Genomic DNA, 17,260 nt, shown 5'->3' on the forward strand with positions numbered 1-17,260 from the left:
TTGTCTGTTTCAGCTGCTGCGACGCAACAAAAAAGAAAAAAACAACAGCTCCTGCAACTAGCAAATTAGCATTTTACTGTCTCTGATTGCAAGGAAGGTACGACTGTTGGGGGGCAAAGGCGGAGAAGCGCGAGGGAGACAGGAAGCGAGCGTCGTTGGTGTTGTTGTAAAAGTGTAGCTGACGGTTAATGAATGTCAATGGAGAGTTAGGGGAGGCCGCGACTTACAACAAGGACTCGCAAAATGCCGCTGCTAGCTGTTAAGACTTATGAGAAGATTGAATTTTTGGCAACGCCACTAAGTACTTACTAATCATGACTATTATCTCCTGAAAAGTGAATTGTCCAATGCAAACGGTACCGAAAAACACATGACTTTCTATCTCGGCTTGAGCTCCACCTGCAAGAGCAAAACTTTTACTACCTTCAACATATGCGCTGCATTCCTCAAGTCAACAGAGGAAGTGCGTTTGACAATGCAATAATAAAAATCAGCCTCCCAGAACTTGAAACAGACTCTCTTTTTTTTTTTTTTCCCACCGCCGATTTCCTGATATGAAAAAAAGTGCATCCAACTGATCCCATGTGTGATCTTTTTCTTCCTCTCCCCTTTTCTTTCTGTTTCGTGCCGCATCGCAGCAGTTACACCCAATCAGCGCCGGTGTTGATGCAACACCAGTCACTATTACCGACAAGTTCCTCCAAACACAGTGTTCCCGGCTGATGAGGATGAGAACAGAAATGTACACAACATCACTCCGTCTGACGCAGGAGACAAACTCCGACGTCTGAGGTGTATATTAAAAGAAGGGCGTGGGGGTGGGGGGTGGGGGGGGGGGGGGGGGGTGATTATTCACAGACAGGAAATAACATCGCCCACTTGCTGAGTCATCTGGTCATTGGCAGATGGGAGCGCTGGACCTATTAACCGCTATGTTGTTTCACAGGAGTTTTGTCACCCCGATAAAAATCAGCATTTAGGTCAGTGGTTCTCAAACTTTCTCTGTCACGCCCCACCTTGGAGGAAGAAAAGTTTTCACCCCCCCTCCCCCCTCCCCCAGTCATAATATCGCGCCAGTCGCGGCGTAGATCACGTACTGATGCAAAGGACAATGAAAACTGGTCATTGTCCTCTGGCCTTTTTCTCTCGGCCGCGGAGGTGCACCCCGCTTCAAGTCTGGCGTGAACAATTCTACAGCCAAAAGTGGACACAACACAACAAAGAACAGTGGTAGAGCAGTATTTGTCCACCCTGTGGACCTGAGCAGCGTTCTTCTTAGCTACAACCTACTGAACACTTTTTCTTAATTGTTCCGCCGTGGAAAAAGTTCCCACGTGAAAACATTAGTTCCCCCGGGCGCCCCGTCTCCCTCCCGCCCGGTGTTTTGCGCCCCCCCCCCCCCCCCTGCCCCCAGACGTGACTCTGCGCCCCCCGGGGGGGGGGGGCACGCCACCCACTTTGAGAAACACTCAAAAAATAAAACAACTTGCGATTTACATGAAACAGTTGATTTAGCCTCCTGCAACAATTGAATTGTCAAGTTCAAATTTTGCGATTCCTGATAAGCGACACTTTGTGGAACCTTCTAGCTTTTCACCAATTGTCACTCATTTTATTTATTTTCTGCTGTATTGTTGCTGTGATTACGCAAATTTGCCCAATGTGGGATTAATAAAGGTTCGGACCTCTTGTCATTTTCTTCAGGAGGCTCATGAACAGGCCGGTGGCAGCGATCGCTGTTGTGGGGAAACACATGAAAACTGCGGTCTAATCTATCTAGCGAAACCAAAAGGAACAGAGACAAGAAGTCAAGGCGAGAGCCGACTCCTTCCCCCCTTCACCAGCAGCACCTGTGCACACAACTGGCGGTCATTATGCCGAACGGCTCTCGGCCGAACCTGAGGAGGCGGCGTTTGGAGGAATCCAGCAGGACAAGTCCCTGTTGATCCCTCCACACCCTTTGGTTTCCCCTCTGAAGGGCCTGGAAGGTAAATAACAGCAGGACAGAGATCATTCTGACCGCAACGCAAACACACGCACAGTCGCACACACACAAATCAGCCGCGCAAGCTGTGCAGGCGGTGCCCACTCACTCTCTCCGATCCTCTGACATTCCCATCACCTTCCCCCGCACAATCTGACTTCCTCCGTTTCACAAGCCTCGTAAACAAACACGCCAAACGCTAACATTGCATAACCCGAGCCAGTGACCTTGGCCAAATGCTTCCAACGCACTGCAGTTCACGACGAGGGAGATCTCGCCCCCCCCCCCGAGCTCCGGTTGAAAGGCAACGCCGCTTATCACCGGCAAACATCTCTGTCAGTCTCAGTTTTTTTCCCTTTCTTTTTCTCCCACTTCGTGCCCACATTCCCTCCTTCTCTCCCTCTTGACTTTTTGGCCAACAGGTCCTTCCATCTGCTCGCCAGCTGGTGGAAAATGAAGGATTGGAAGCAGCAGGGGCGGGGACGGGGCTCCGCAGCGGTCCAACTTTCTCCGGCGGGGGCGATCCTTACATCTCATTAGAGGCTGACCCGACCCGGCCCGGCCCGGGCCCGGCGCAGGGTTCAGCTCCCTGCGTGATGTCACGCCAGGGCCCACAGACGTCGCTCTGCTTTGACCTCAAACCGCGGCGCAAAAATCACACAAATCATATTGCATTGATCCACACTGCCTTGTTGTGTTTTCCCATGAAGACGGCCGACTGCACTAAGTGGCTGCTGATGGATGCTTGCGGAGGCGGAGGGGAAAGAGAAATTGGAAGGAAAAACAAATTGTGTTTCCTGCAGAGAAAAAAGCCCCGCTAACAATCGTGCCACTTAAATTGGGTCCAGCGCGAGCATCACATCTGATTAGGCTCGTCTCGGGCTCCAAGGTGAAGCGGCTGAATGGACGCCATTGAGCCAAAAAAGCGTGAGCGTCAAAATATGTCACTCATCGGTAGGTTTCTCCCCCCGCCCCCCTCAGCCCCCTCCTCACTCAAGGTCTATTTCTGCTTCCTCCTCTCCTCTGACGGACAGCACCAGGGCAGGTCTGGGGTCGACGACGTGTAACCCGACCCTGCCCCTCCGCCAGCCCGCTCGCTCGCTCCATCTCCCCCAATGATCTCGCCATCACTCCCACTAAGCCGGTGTTGCTTTAACCTCCAATCTTGATGTTCGTCGATAATGACCGGACCCCTGGCGCACTGGAGATGTTTCACTTGAGTTGCACGGCTTAAGAAATGCTTAACAAATTCCTGCTCATCTTAAAATATATTTAAGCAACGTTATTTTTTTTACACAAAAGTGTGTATGGTCGTATTTTTTTCAACTCTATGTGCAGACACTTTATTAATTTGGACACTGCTGTAAACCAAGACTTCGACGTGGCATGAAAAACACTGGAAGGTGAGAACGCGGCTGATGACTCCTGCAGTTCTGGGCCTGTGTCGCCATGGCAACTCCCCCCCGACCTTTCACCCCCTGGTTGTGCTACACCTGTCAGCAAGTCACAACGACACCGTGGAATCCCTCCGCCTCCCATTTCACTCTCCCTAATTGACGGCGTCCCAAGGAGCCGCTGAAGCAATTTGGCTCTTTGGCAAAACACGGATTCGCATACCGTATTTTCCTTCAAAACACTATTTTGTATTTCATCGTGACGATTTTAAGATGCATCCCTTTGGAATCATTTGATGCCAAAAGCAAGTTCGTCGTGCTTTGAAGAGGATCTGCCGTTTTCTTTTTTTTTCTTTTTTTTTGTCCTCGTCCCCTCATGGAGAGAAACAAAAGTATTCAGCGTGGAGAGAAACTGGCCCAGATGAATTCTATGGTCGGAGCTTTGAAGTTTTATGGCGCCGCAGCTTTAGCGAGCATTAGAGGGCAAGGCCTGGACATGCCTGTTGCTGCTGCTGCTGCTGCTGCTCCTGTTGCAGCGACAACACACCATCATCTTCCTGCAGGCTCTCTGGGCCTTGCACCGTCCCCCGAGTGAGGATAACTGTGACCGATTTCACACCGCGTCGACCTCGTCTCCGCAAACACTCCTCGCATCACTTTCGCCACGTCCCATTCAGGGTGAAAGTGCTACGTCTTCCCCCACCGCTCAATAAGATGCCTGTCCATTCTGGCCGAGGTTTCCATGTCTCTCCAAACACACTGGGGCCAGCTGAGAAGAAAAGTCCACCAGAGAGAAATCCCATCTGTGTCCTCATCCATTCTGCCGGTCTGGACATGAGCAAACAGCTCTTTCACCGCCCCGGCAACCCCTTTTCACTTCAAGCTGGCAGACCATTTCAGCCTTACACACGCACGCGCACACACACACATGGATTCCCCGCGTCCTCCTCATGAATCGAGAGGGATAAACGTTTTAGTAGTGGCACATTGAGAGGAACTTCCTGGCTCTTTGTGGCGCTGGCGGAGGAGGCAGAGAGGCCTGGAAACACTGACAGAGGGAAAGACCATTTACCGAAAAACAGCCGACCGAGGTACTTTGCGAAACAACATGTTTGAACGGGCCAGACTTTCGGCGATGGCACAATGGCAGTATATTTAATGTTTGCATATGGTAATCATTTTCCCGAGAAATAAAGACTCGGATCATTTCAAAGAAAAAGGTTTAGGCCTCTTTAATGTGGCCCAAAGCAAATTACATATTCTAGATCCGCAGATAAACATTAATGTGAGGCTGTGTGGTCTGAAACCTCTTTTTTTTTTTTGTTTTTTTTGTTTTTTTTGTTTTAATAGTCAATATTCCTCTTGCAACTTTAAATGTTTTGTTGTGCGGGCGAGGAGGGACTTTGAAATTTCTGCCAAGCTATTGTTGAGTCTAAACCGTAAAAAAAAAAAAAAAAATTAAAAAAATTAAAAAAAATCTAAAAATATGAAATTCAAATTTAGACCGGATCGGATTTTAAGAGAGCAGGTGTGCGATTTGTCAGAGGTTAGTGGCGCAGCAGTGACAATTCAACGCTCTCCTCGGCGTAAAAGAATCGGAGCAAGGCGGTGGGAAAGTTCAGTCCTTCGTCTGGGAGCTTGCTTGCACGGATTAGACAAATATTTCTTTTGCGTGCTCGTCCCCTTGCCTCCACGCAGACTGGACTGCCACTGGAGGGTAAAGGTTAGGGTTAGGGTTTTAAGATTGAGGGTTGGGACTTAGGGTTGGACTGCCACCAGACGAGGCTGTGCACGTGACACGACTGAGCGTGCCATTCACCCATCCGGCTGCCTGTCTGTTTGCACTTCGCCATGAGCCACAGGTATTAATTAGGATTTACAAGAGGGGAGGAGGCAGAAATCAGGCCCTGCTCACACGAATACGGGTTTCTGTGAAAACGCACAAATGTTTTACGTGGTTCGGTCTTGCATACACAAATCCGTTTTTTTGTTTGAGAGCATTTTTTGAAAATGTGCGGTTTCAAAAAAAGTCTAGTCTCCGTGTAAAAGGCCCATCAGTGTTCTGGCTAAGCTGATGATTTTTCTGCATTCAAGGAGACCAGCAGGCCTGAATAAAAGTGCAGAGATGATGAAACTAAGCTGTGACAGATGAAAAACATCACCTTAATTCTCCTGATTTTTACAGCAAACGAGTGTTCAAATGAAAGCACTCCCTCGCGAAAGGACACTGACAGCCTGCCTCCAAAGACTTATTATCATGTCCTTCACTGTTGGACTCTTGCAAAGGGGGACAAAAGGAAGGCAGCCATGAGTGCATTTCTGAGCCCAGAGGCAAATTGTTTTTAAGCAGACGAGGGCGAGCCAAGCCAAACTCAAATCTAATAAAGTTGGGTGCAACATGACGTCGGGTATCGAGGTATCGTCATCACATGGTTATTTTTCAGAGTTATGAAACTGTTAGAATTTTTGGACGCAGGCTGCCAGACCGCGCCGGCCACGAGAGCAAAGACGTCGCTGCTCCGCTCTAATGACGGTTATCTCTCCATCTCGGCAAAGCCAAAAATTGCACGGCGTGTGCAGCCGGGCCAGGAGGGCGGAGCCGACACCTGGCTGTGGGCGTTGTCGCTAAACCTGGCTAGCCATTTGTGACATCACAAAGGGCCGATTTCGAGAACAGTGCGTTGTGCAGCTCACGCTTTCCGAAGAGCGAAGCAAGCCAAGGAAGTTAGAAAGTGTTAGAAAGACAAATTATTGTCAACAACAACGACAACCTTTGGCATAAAACAACACTGGAGACGTGTTTGGCACCACATGGTGTGATCTACTAAGACCTGCGATAGCGGGACAACAGCTGGGTCCACCAGCAGCTTCGAACACATGTTCCTGCTTATCAGACCACCAACTGCTGACTGTGCGTCACATCCAGCAGGGCAGGTGAGACCAGTGGGACCATTTGATATCCCTACAGATTAAAAGTGATGACTAATTTTGCATGTAAATGACAACAGGATTATCCTTTTAAACAAATCCAAGATATTAACAAGTTTTAAAGGCTAAAAAAAAACCCCAACAACAACTATTTGGACTCTCACGCAGTATTTGGATGTGACAGCGCACCATGTCGCCAGAGGAAACTTAATTAGCCTCCTTTGGCAGCAGCATCTGTGCCCTCTTGTGGAGGGTTGGCACAGTTCAACACATTCACCCGTCTGTGCAACGGACGCTGAAAGATGGCGACGAGATTACTTCACAACAGCTGTTCAGGAATCCACTTCTCTGGTTGTTTTTACCACTTCCATCCCCCCAAAAAAATGAATTCCAGGCACCTTATGGTATCTTGGAAATGCATCAGAGGAAAATAAATAAATCAAATAAAATCAGGCCCTAAATCCCTTCGTTTCTGGCCCGCAACTTGAAAGTCTTCTCAGGCGAGTTCAACCATGAGCTAAAGGCCGACTGACATCACGACCCATTTTTCAATGATATGTCTGCCTTCATGCGCTGGCCATTGTCGGAGATGAGCTAACTGGATATCAAAAGCAATTTGGAGGGCGGCGTTATGGGCTCATTCCGGCCCGCTGGGATGATGTAAGAAACGGAGGGGGTGATTTAGAATGCCGGCCTTGTAATGCAAAGCCATTATAAAAGAGCAGGGAGAACACAATACACACCCAGAAGTCATCTGATGTCATCCTTTTTTTTTTTCTTGATGTAACAAAAACAGTTGGTGTTTCACAGTCGGCTCCCTCCGGGAATCATAATTTGATAACGTGCATCCCGGGGCTGTGAATGTGAAGAGATCCCACCTGTATGACTCACAACTGAGCCGCCTTCAAAGGAGAGATTCTCAGAGAAGACGGATGGTCTATAAAAGAAAAAGAAAAAAAATCACGTTCCTGAAGCTAATAGTGAGATGGCCTTGGTGGCTGGACGATTTGCTCTCAATAAAAGCAAACCATCCATTTTATATTCATTCCATCTCGTGGTAACGCAGTAAAAAAAAAAAGAAAGAGTGAAAAAAAGTTGCTTTGGATACCAATATGTGGCGTTTCCCTCTTACCCAATAAATCAATTTAATTTTCATGTAAGCTCATGCGCTGCCACCAATGAGATCATGCGCTATTAAGCCCGCTCACATGCATGCCTACACTGCAGCGCACATTGTGTAGGCTGTGGCTTGCAGAGTTTTACAAGACCATAATGTTTTGGTTTTTTTTTTTCTTTTTTCTCCTCTAATACAGCACTTTTTTTTCTCTTTCTCTTGCTTCTCTGGATTCTTGCGGTCTCTACTTAACGGCAGAGAAACACGCCGTGGCTAAAGAGGAAAGAAAGCCTCGGCGCTGGTACTTGAGGTATTGTACCTGCCGCGTGGCCTCCTGAAACGGCATTTCGCTTCAACAAACCCTCATCGTCCTGATCGATCGGCCGGCTGAGGTTTGAGGGCCACTCCAATTAGCTTAAAAGCCGCTTTCGCAGAGCCCGTTTAATTGAAACGCCGCTGGCAAACGAGAGGTTTTGGACGGGGAGGACGGGGCGAGGGGAACGTTCCGGCGCAGCTGGTTTTCACATTAAAACATTCTTTGTCGCAAAATCTCGACGCTGAGACCCAGAAAATGAGAAGCTTTCTGCTCAGCCAGATCTGAAACAGCCATGACTCAGCCAGGATTTTATCTGAGCTCCTTCCTAAAAGGCAGAGGGAATTACACCCCCCCCCCCCACCCCCACACACCACTCTCCTCCCAAAAAAATATACAGCCTTGACATCTTATTAAGTAAATTATCAAAAACTCTGTCACAGAAAGAAATGCGACTTTTTTTTATGGTTCTGCTTCGTGTCTCTCTCTTGCGCATCGTGACCTCTGAGTAATTGTGCTGTTTTGCTGGGAAATTGACATCAGACTCTTGGCAGCGACGGCCTTTGATGAGGGGAAACGGCGTCATCTCAGTGACTGGTAAGAAAGAGATCCAAACATCTCTCACGCTGCTCAGACAGCAGCGACAATGTTCGGAGCTTACGCTGGCTTCCCAAAGTTTAACCGGGAGCTCTGAACCACCGGGGGGAGAAGGGGTCTCTTCAAACACTCTGCGGGACAGAGCAGGAGAACAAGACAAGGGAAGTGGAGCAGCGGGTGTGAAGCGTCTTCTGGCTTTTGGATTGATGTCCTCCGGCCTCGTGTGGCCGAAGGTCGACTGGAGGCCACCGAGCAGAGAGAATCCCGTCATCCCTCCCCCCCCGACGGGACACGCCAGCATCGTTATTCATCCCCCCCAACCCCCCGCCCCTCCGCCCAAATCTGCGCGCTGTCCCTCAGCGCCTCGATCGAGAAATGCAAACACGAAGCCGCCAATTCAAATGATCCAGTATTATCTCAACCCGCTCGCGAGAGTGTATTGGGGCTGCGGGGGGAATGACGGGTCATCTGGAGGCGGCGAGAGAATTGCGTAAGATTTCATTAAAGCAGGAAGTCGGGGAGCAATTGGAAGGAGCGCTTTGTGGGAAACTCATAAATCAGTTTTGAAGAACAAGTCGGAACGCAGGGTTCCGCCAGACTGCAAAGAGACTGCGGGGTTGTGTTGATTCGTTTTTTGCTGCCTTATGCAAAGGGAGTCGGTCCTAATCCTGCAGGGCAATAAAGTTGGAGGGTGAACTAAAAACCCCACCTGAGACAAATATCTCTAATTATCCCTAATGCTTTTCAAGGTAATATGTTTCAGCTTGCTAAATAATGCGAATGCAGGTGTATTAGTGGGTAATGATTGCAATAAAACATAGAGCAAGACTAAGCATGTCAGAATAGCACAGCAGAACTGAATTGTGACAGGCACACAGTGAAAATACCCAACGCTACCAGGGATGAATCGCGCCGAGTTATGCGACAAATGCAGACCAGACTGTTGTTCCGTTTCCCATCCCTTAAATCTCTCCACCCAGCGGCCAACACATATTTATCGCCTCTCTTCAACAAAGTGAGACATGTATGTGTGTGTGTGTGTGTGAACACATACACACACACACACACAAACTGGCAATGGAATAGAACAATGGGCAAACAACAGTGAGTGGACCATCTTTGATCGATTAAGCAGATGGTGAGAGGCAGATCGGCTAAGGTGCTTCTGCATCAAGCCAGTGGCTTGAGGCTAGTGAAGCCACATGGTCCAACGATGAAACTCCACCCTACTATAGTAGTCAGGGTGGCCTGTGATCGTCCGGGGGAGCGAGTTGGATGCTGATAAAGGCCAATGGTGTGCGATCCGCTTTGGATATTTCACTTTAATCCAGTCCAGACAGAAGTTCAACAAATCTGCTGGAGCGGCACGCCACCAGACCAAGATTAGACCTTTGCATTATGAGCGCAAAGATTCCCTCTGGACAACCGCCCGGTTCAGATGAGTCATCTGACCCAGGTCAAAGCCTCACCCACCGCAACGCACACAGGCTGGCCTTTTCTCACCAGTCTGGCGAGGAAGAGAAGCAGCTCGCGGAGGTTCTCGGCTCGTGCACCGCTCGCGCCGCCGAGCCGAGACTGTGACGAGACGCAAGCCTCGAAATTAACCCGAGATCACTTCTGCTTCCACCATCCACCGTGTAATCCTACTGGATTTACAGAGCGGCTCACTCTCTGGAACCCCTCTCCGGGGCCGATCCAAAAGGATCACACAGGCACTTTCTAATCCCGAGCAGCCATCTTGGTCGTTCGAGGGGGCCGGAGGAACGAAAGGGTGCGGGCCATTTTCTTGTCACTTGTCATGAAAGCTGAAATGGAGGCCGCGATCTGCAGTTGGGAAGGCGTGAGAGGACCTCGCCTCAGTGGTGCTGCAGCGTCTGCCTGGACCCGAAACAAAAAAAAAAAAAGGGGGGGGGGGGGGCTCCAAGGGATGCTGCCAATGAACAGCCGCAGAAAAACAGCTTGGAAAAACGATTCCACCAGGGGAAAACAACACTTGTTTTGCACAGGCAGCATGTCACTGTCCACAGGCCGTGCCAAACCCAACAGTCTGAGACATCCACACAATGATGATGGATTTCTTTTGGTTTTCAATGCTGGGGGCTGAGGAATGGTCAAATTCCAGTCGTGGCCTCTTGCTTTAATGGGGAATCCATTCAGCATCCTCAGCGTGTGATTCTATTGACTCAATTCGGGGGGGGGGGGAGAACTGTGATAAGGAACTCTCGCGTCACCCTGATATCTCAATTCATTCATCCCCAGAGCTAGTTTGTTCGGCCTGGCATGGCAGGGCATGACACGAGAGGTTTCACTTCTACACATAGGGTGGCTGGGTCGGGTTTTGCCACGCCAACAAAGTCGACTTTTGACCCCATAGACTTGCATGGCATACACAGAGAGAGAGGAGAGACAGTTATTATTATTCATTCATTTCGTATGCTCTCGCTACCAGTGCGCATGTGTTGAGCGGGCCGACGGGGCTCCGGCGCGTACCATTTGTGATTCTATGACCATCTAATGACTGTCTTGGACCTTATTTGAGTTTGGCAAAGACGACTTAAAATTTAGTTATCCAATTAAAACAACTTTTGCGGGTGTTTTCACCTTACAACCAAACGTGACACTAGCGTCACCCATGATTTCCGGGTGAACAAAAAACAAACAAACTTGGGTACAACATTTGTGATATATTAAAGACAATTTGTCCGTTCCCCAAGCACCCCATCATTTTACGAACACATTTGCACTGTCAAGTATGAAAAAGTGTGAGGCTTCAAGACTGTCAGATCTGACAGTTCTTTCCCATTAGGCTCAGTCAGTCAGCATGTGCCGGTCCTATGCACAACTTCTCTATAATCAAATGTAAAGATGGTTTAACTGCAAAGAAAACAGTAATTTCCGAAAGAATATACTTTAAATCCCCTCCCTCCCTTCTTTTTCTTCAGGCAGTGAATAATACTGATCTTATACTTCTTCAAAGCATTCCTTTCTTCCACCATACATTTAGTTGTGCTGCACGTCAAAATAAATCCTCTGGCTCCTTACATGTAAATGAAGACCTGGTTCAGTCTGCTGACCATTGACGGTGGTCCACATCTCCCGGTATGCACAGTTGTGTCTGTTGCCATTCCTGGGTGGCCACTGCTCTTCCTTTGAGACCTTCGAGTGTATAAATCCAACAGTACGGTATACAGACTCCAGGAAGATGCTGAGATTTGCATTCTTTAGGGACGTACAGAAGAAATTATTGCCTTAAGAGCAACACTGCAGAATTTTCGCTTGCTATGATCGGAGATATGATGGAGCACAAGCTATAGAGACATCAGTTATGGCCCCGTCACTTTATTTTTATAAGCTGTGACAGTCCGGGACTTTCAGAGTTACTCAGAGGGGGGAAAAGCAAGAGAGTGCCGACTTTGTGGGACATCTGTGGCAGTAATTTAAGCCTTCTTCGAGACTGTCTGTCTTGTCTCGTTCCAGAACCCTGCCTGTCAGACAGGATGAGGCAAAGGAACTGAGAGAGGATACTGATGAAAAAAAAAAAAAAAAAAAAAAGATTAGGCAGCTTGCTGAGGATCTGAGGCCCGAGAACACTTGACAATCAAAATACAGTCGGAATATATAATGGGAAAATTGCAATTTCTCTCCGAGCAGACAGTATTGTTGATGTATAAGTTGCAACCGAGGCACCACTGGGGCCCCATTATGCCATGTCCCTAAAGTTTTCTCTCAGATCCCTGGAAAAAAAACCCACATCCCTTTCCACTGAGCACACAGTGGGCCGAACACGAGACATCAATCCGCATACCATGTTTTACAGGATTGGGTTTTGTGTGATTATTTTCCTCACACTTCCTTTCACTGGAATCGCCCTCTGTGAAACGAGACTCGAGGGGCCGGGTAGTCTTTACAGACCGCAGGCCAGAAAAGGGAGGCTGAGAAGTTGGCATGTCAGAGCGTAAACGACCGCAGGAAGCAATGGGGGGGGGGGTTACACGGAGGGATCAGACTGTGCCCACATGGAGGGTGCGGTTGGCTGTCGTGTCTGTGTTTGCGAGCTGATGTCACCTGTGTGACAGTTAGATGGCCGCAGAGAGTTTCAGTAGTCACACACAAGCACTTCATGGAGTCAGGGCAAAAAAGGGAGAAAAAAACAGATTTGGTGTCTTTTCAGCAGCACAATCCGTGACTTAATAAAAACACAAATGCTTACCTTACAAGATGTGTCCAGTAAGTGAGCGTCCTCACCTCAGACCTCACCTGAAAGAAGGTGAGGACAAGACAAACGTGTGCGGCAATTCATTTTAATTAACATAACGGCATTCCCTCTGCAACTTGTGTATCTGCTACTCTTGTATTTTTAAACAGCTCATACAATAACAGTGCATACCTGTGCAAGCTTCCTTAACATGAGTGTGCTGCTCTCACGAGGTCAATATGACGACAGGCTCGCAAAAAAACCAACAGACAAACCAACAGAAACAGTCCGGTCGACAACCAAATGCATCTGCTCTAGGTTGAAATTCAACAGCATGCTAAAGAGCAACCCAAAAGAAAACAAGAAAAAAGAAAAACAGTTGTTCCATACCTCATAGAATCACATTTCATCACACAGATACAGTACAGTGTTTATGAAATATCGGTGAAAAAAGTATACAATCTTTTCTTTTCTTGTTCATTCATATGAATTATAAAAATATTTGTCTTTGTACACATATTCAAAATGTCCAGTGGATTTGCATAATTGTTTGATGGGATCGGTGTCCCTGGTCTTCGTCACTATAGGCCTGCGAAAGGAAATAAAAGAAGAGAAAAAAAAAATCAGACCAAAAAAAAACATCAGTCTCCTAGAAACCAAAGCAGGGGAGCATTTAACCGCTAATAGGAATAATCGGCGGGGCCAATTGCTATAAAACAGCCATTTAATATTGAACCATGTTACAGGCTAACATGAGGTGGAAAATGAGGCCCGTTGCTGCCCGGTGCCGCTTCCAGTGGCCATATTTCACTCTCTCGCTCTGGGAGAGTTGACACTGGGCTGACTTAAGCGGGAGGCGAGCTTTGTTTGCTGTGGCAATGCTCTGGCCTCGGCAATAGCCAAGCAGCAGGAGCAGCTGCGGCGGCGGCGGGGCTGCTTTGTGATGTCCCTCCAGGCTGGCAGCAACGGGCACCGGGAGGCGCGAGCACCTCCAGCTCCACGAGAAGGGGAGCCGCAGACGGCCTCAAACCCAGACGGACGTTTCTCCTTTTCTCCACGAGGGTTTTGACGCCGTCTGCAGCGCGTAAAAAAAAAAAAAACTCGCAGCCCGAGTGACTTCATGGAACTGGGCAGCAGTGTCGTCCCCCCCCGCCACCCGCCACCACCGCCACTTCACGCACGGCCGGCGTTCGCCAAACACATTTCAGAGGGCGCGGCTTCTCGTCAGTCAGACTGTCGCTGCAAATTAATGGGCTATAAACGAAGGTGGAGGCAATTTTTATTATTTTGTTTGGTTTGTTTGTTGTTCCTTTTTTCTGACATTTCACGACTGCAGACTATTGATGGTTCTCTTGACCCTCTGAACAGGTGAAGTCTTAAACTGCAAAATACATTTCCTCTTCAACAAAGAAAGGTAGATCGAAAACTACAAAGATTTCCACATTCTTACCTGAAAACACAGATCGTTTATTTGCATCTCGAGCACCGCCTGCAAGAGAGAAAAAGAAGATAAAAAAAAAAAACATTGCTGCTTTTCAAAAGTACATAGTGTTTAAACAAAGAGCCTCAAATTGAAAAACTGTAGCGCTTCGCTGAATATTAAGCACTAGTCAGATTCACATGAGTGAGTCTGGCTGAAGGAAGGCCTCTTCGGAGCTACCGGTTGCCTGGATTGTGTTACTTGCGTAAAGACCCTGGCGAGTAGTTTGATCATGTTTCCAGAATGAGCCAACACATTGGAGACTTTATTTTTTTGTCCAAGACGGTAGAGCACAGTTGCAATCACTGCTTGGCTTCCTGTCTTTTCACTGCAGCGCAGAAGGGGAAACATTCCCTCTGACATGCTCGCTACTGTGACCAAATGGCTCCTTCTACACAAGCAAACACACGATTCACACTTTAGAGTCATTCATTCATTCATTCATCTTCTATACCCGCTTATTCCTATTCAGGGTCATAGGGGTCTGCTGGAGCCTATCCCAGCTGTCTTAGGGCGAAGGCAGGGTGACACCCTGGACAAGTCGCCAGGTCATCGCAGGGCCACTTTAGAGTCATCTTTTTTTTTTCTTTTTTTTTTTTTTGTCTTTAGCTTCACATGTTTTGCTTGCCAAGTAAATAACGGCTTCTTGGTAGAAAATGAAGGCTTCTAATGTAGAAAAAAAAAAAAAAAGGCCTTTTAGTCCAAGAGCTAATCAGTCATCATTATCAGCTAATCACAGCACAATTATGGTGAGATGAGGCAAAACCGGCTTGGGTTGTAAAATTCAACACGCTTTAGATTCATATGCTAGACTGTAGGAATGTGGAATCAATTACTTAACTGTAATGATCAGCAAAATAGAAGAAGTAATTAAATTAAAATAAAGCAACAATAAGCGGATTCTGTTTGCAGACAGACAAAACAGATAGTAAATGTTGTCGATGTCGCTGTGCGGGGTTCTTGCAGTCAAACTGACATGTGCATGTTATTCCAACACAAACTTGGTCCACTAAGTATGGAATATCACAACCAATTCTGTTTTGCTTAATGCGCGTTTGGCGTCAAATTTATCAATGGATGGAAGTGGTGGAAAAAACTGTCAGGACAAAACCAACAGTGGCTTCGCAGTGTGAAGAGAGGCAGACTTCTTTCATCTCCGCTGCGGTATGTGCGGTTGTCCCACTGTGGAAGTTTGTAGACTAACAGGAAATAGCTCTGGTCCCCCACTTGGTTATTTAACCCTCGCCATACATTTTGGCAACAGCTCGGACACTCCACAGCGATGGCTCACATTGTTTTTTCCCCCCACCAAACATCTATAAAGACCCCAAAATGACTGCATCATTACTCGTCTGTAGGGTGCAAAAGACTTTGGATGACTTGTCTGACATGCTGGAAACAACTCCCAAAGACACAAAACACTGGTCAAGGTACTTTTACGTAATAATAAATTGCATAACACAGGACTTTCATGAGCTACATTCTCACCGGTTCTGAGAGTGGTAACATTTAGTGATACTTTGCAATTCACAAGACTGACACCTGAAAAGGCTTCTGCATTATTTAAAAGGAGTAACAAAGAAAAAAAAAAAAAAAAAGCTCTCTGAAAACATCGGCGATGTCTCGGCCTGATTAACGTCGTCGCTCAGACGCTAAACACACAGCGTTGCACGCGCAACACGCGCCAGATTCCGGCAAGCGGCGGTCCCGCGGGCCCACTCTCACGGAAGAAAGCGCTTTGTCATGTCTTGTGGCTGCCGAGTCTCTTTTCTCTCGCAGTCTGAGCCACATCTAATTCAGCGTGCGGCTCACATCCCCACTCGACATGCCATTCCGCTTGCCAAGGCCCCGGCCGGTCCCCAGGGGCAATTACGGAGAATTTATCCTTTTATTTTGCAAGATACACACACATGGTAAAGCAACGGGTCTCCGACGGAGCTTTACAGGAAGGTCACATTCCCACGTGACAACCATTTGCCGGCTTGATCTTTTTCGTTTGACTGGAATTCTTGGGTCGCAACGTCAACAGCAAAAAAAAAAAAAAAAAAAAAAGCCGTTCCTGGGGCCACACGTGCGCTTGATTTTCAGCTCGGGTAGCGGATGTTTTGTTTGCTGAGAAAACACGCAGCATTTAATCTCTGAACAACTCTAAAGCCACAACATATATCATGTCAGGGCAACAATTCATTTCTTTGGATCTAAGATATAGAAAATCTAGTGGTGTTTGGTTGGTTAAGTGTGTGCCTTGCACCATAACTTTTATTTCAGGTATGATCATCAAGGCAAGTTCCCATTTGATCTTAAATGTATCTGAAAGGAGTCTACCGTTCTTCTTTTTCTTGCTACACTTTTCTCTGGAAACCATACGATGATGTCACAAAAGCCCTCATACTTAAGATTTGCTTTGTTTTTGTCCCATTGTGAACATATGGAAGGTCCAACACAGCATCAGTTGTGGTCGGTAGCTAAAACTGAGGGTTTTGGCGGAAGGCTGTGAACAGAGGGCTAAACAGGCTATTCTCGAGAGTTTTGCGGGGCAATTAATCATGCCAGACAGCCTCACTGGAGTCTGAGAAGAAAAATAAAGATCTTTTTTTTTTTTTTTTTTTTTAAAGTGGGTATTATATAGGAACTTTAAATAGCATTGGAAGCTCTTCTTGGAATGAGTACACCAATTTTCCCCTGGCACAAATGAATGTTTTGCACTGTGGGACTGTTATTACACTTCAAAGTTTACCACCTACTTTGACATACTTTTGCAATTGTGCATATACCATAATTATACGCCGACAAAAAAAATCTGAGGGAGCACGTACCTCCTCCCCCATGTCCCCCCTCACGCGCAGGAAATCCAGATTAAAACCATCCTAAAAGTCAGCCAATCAAATTTAGAGGTGTTTTGTCACTTACCAAGACATACAATCTGACCGCACTGAAAGGGGTCATGTTTACAATCAGCGTATTGCGTTGCTGCCGCCAGCAGCATTTATTTATTCCCTTCAAATGAGAACAATTTTGACTGGAACGTCTTTCCAAACAATGCCAGGGCAGTAAATTGCACATGACGTTTCCGCCTCTGCGCTGCCCCGAGCGGTTCAACCGGCTCCGAGTTGTGGAAAACAGCCCACGGGTGCGCGTTATAAAAAAATAAATAAATAAAATGACAGGCAACATATGCGAATCAATCTTCACTTGCTGCAACAGGGAACAGATCTACGGCTGCCCTGTCGCAGTCTGAGCTTGACATGCACGTCA

At 47.4% G+C, this 17,260-nt stretch overlaps 1 protein-coding gene and 1 long non-coding RNA gene across 3 annotated transcripts in view; both read right to left on the bottom strand.

Moving 5' to 3' along the window:
* Positions 1–982: 982 nt before the first annotated feature.
* Positions 983–12,800, bottom strand: LOC142904375 (uncharacterized). The gene is made up of 3 exons (XR_012929386.1): positions 12,541–12,800; positions 11,373–12,446; positions 983–1,016 (listed from the first exon to the last, which is right to left on the bottom strand). It is a non-coding gene; the product is annotated as an uncharacterized LOC142904375 (long non-coding RNA).
* A 22-nt stretch (positions 12,801–12,822) lies between these two features.
* cunh8orf34 (chromosome unknown C8orf34 homolog) overlaps positions 12,823–17,260 on the bottom strand; it is a 43,545-nt gene continuing 39,107 nt past the window's right edge. For both annotated transcript variants that reach the window (XM_076050450.1, XM_076050448.1), the window contains exons 14-15: positions 13,976–14,014; positions 12,823–13,114 (exon numbers count right to left, since the gene is read on the bottom strand). In XM_076050450.1, the coding sequence (XP_075906565.1) occupies positions 13,107–13,114; positions 13,976–14,014 (47 nt within the window). In that variant the 3' untranslated portion in view covers positions 12,823–13,106. The remainder of the gene's footprint in view (positions 13,115–13,975; positions 14,015–17,260) is intronic.

Source organism: Nelusetta ayraudi, unplaced genomic scaffold, assembly GCF_046127955.1.
Source record: "Nelusetta ayraudi isolate G7.1 ecotype Tasmania unplaced genomic scaffold, CSIRO-AGI_Nayr_v1 ptg000127l, whole genome shotgun sequence".
Taxonomy (NCBI): domain Eukaryota; kingdom Metazoa; phylum Chordata; class Actinopteri; order Tetraodontiformes; family Monacanthidae; genus Nelusetta; species Nelusetta ayraudi.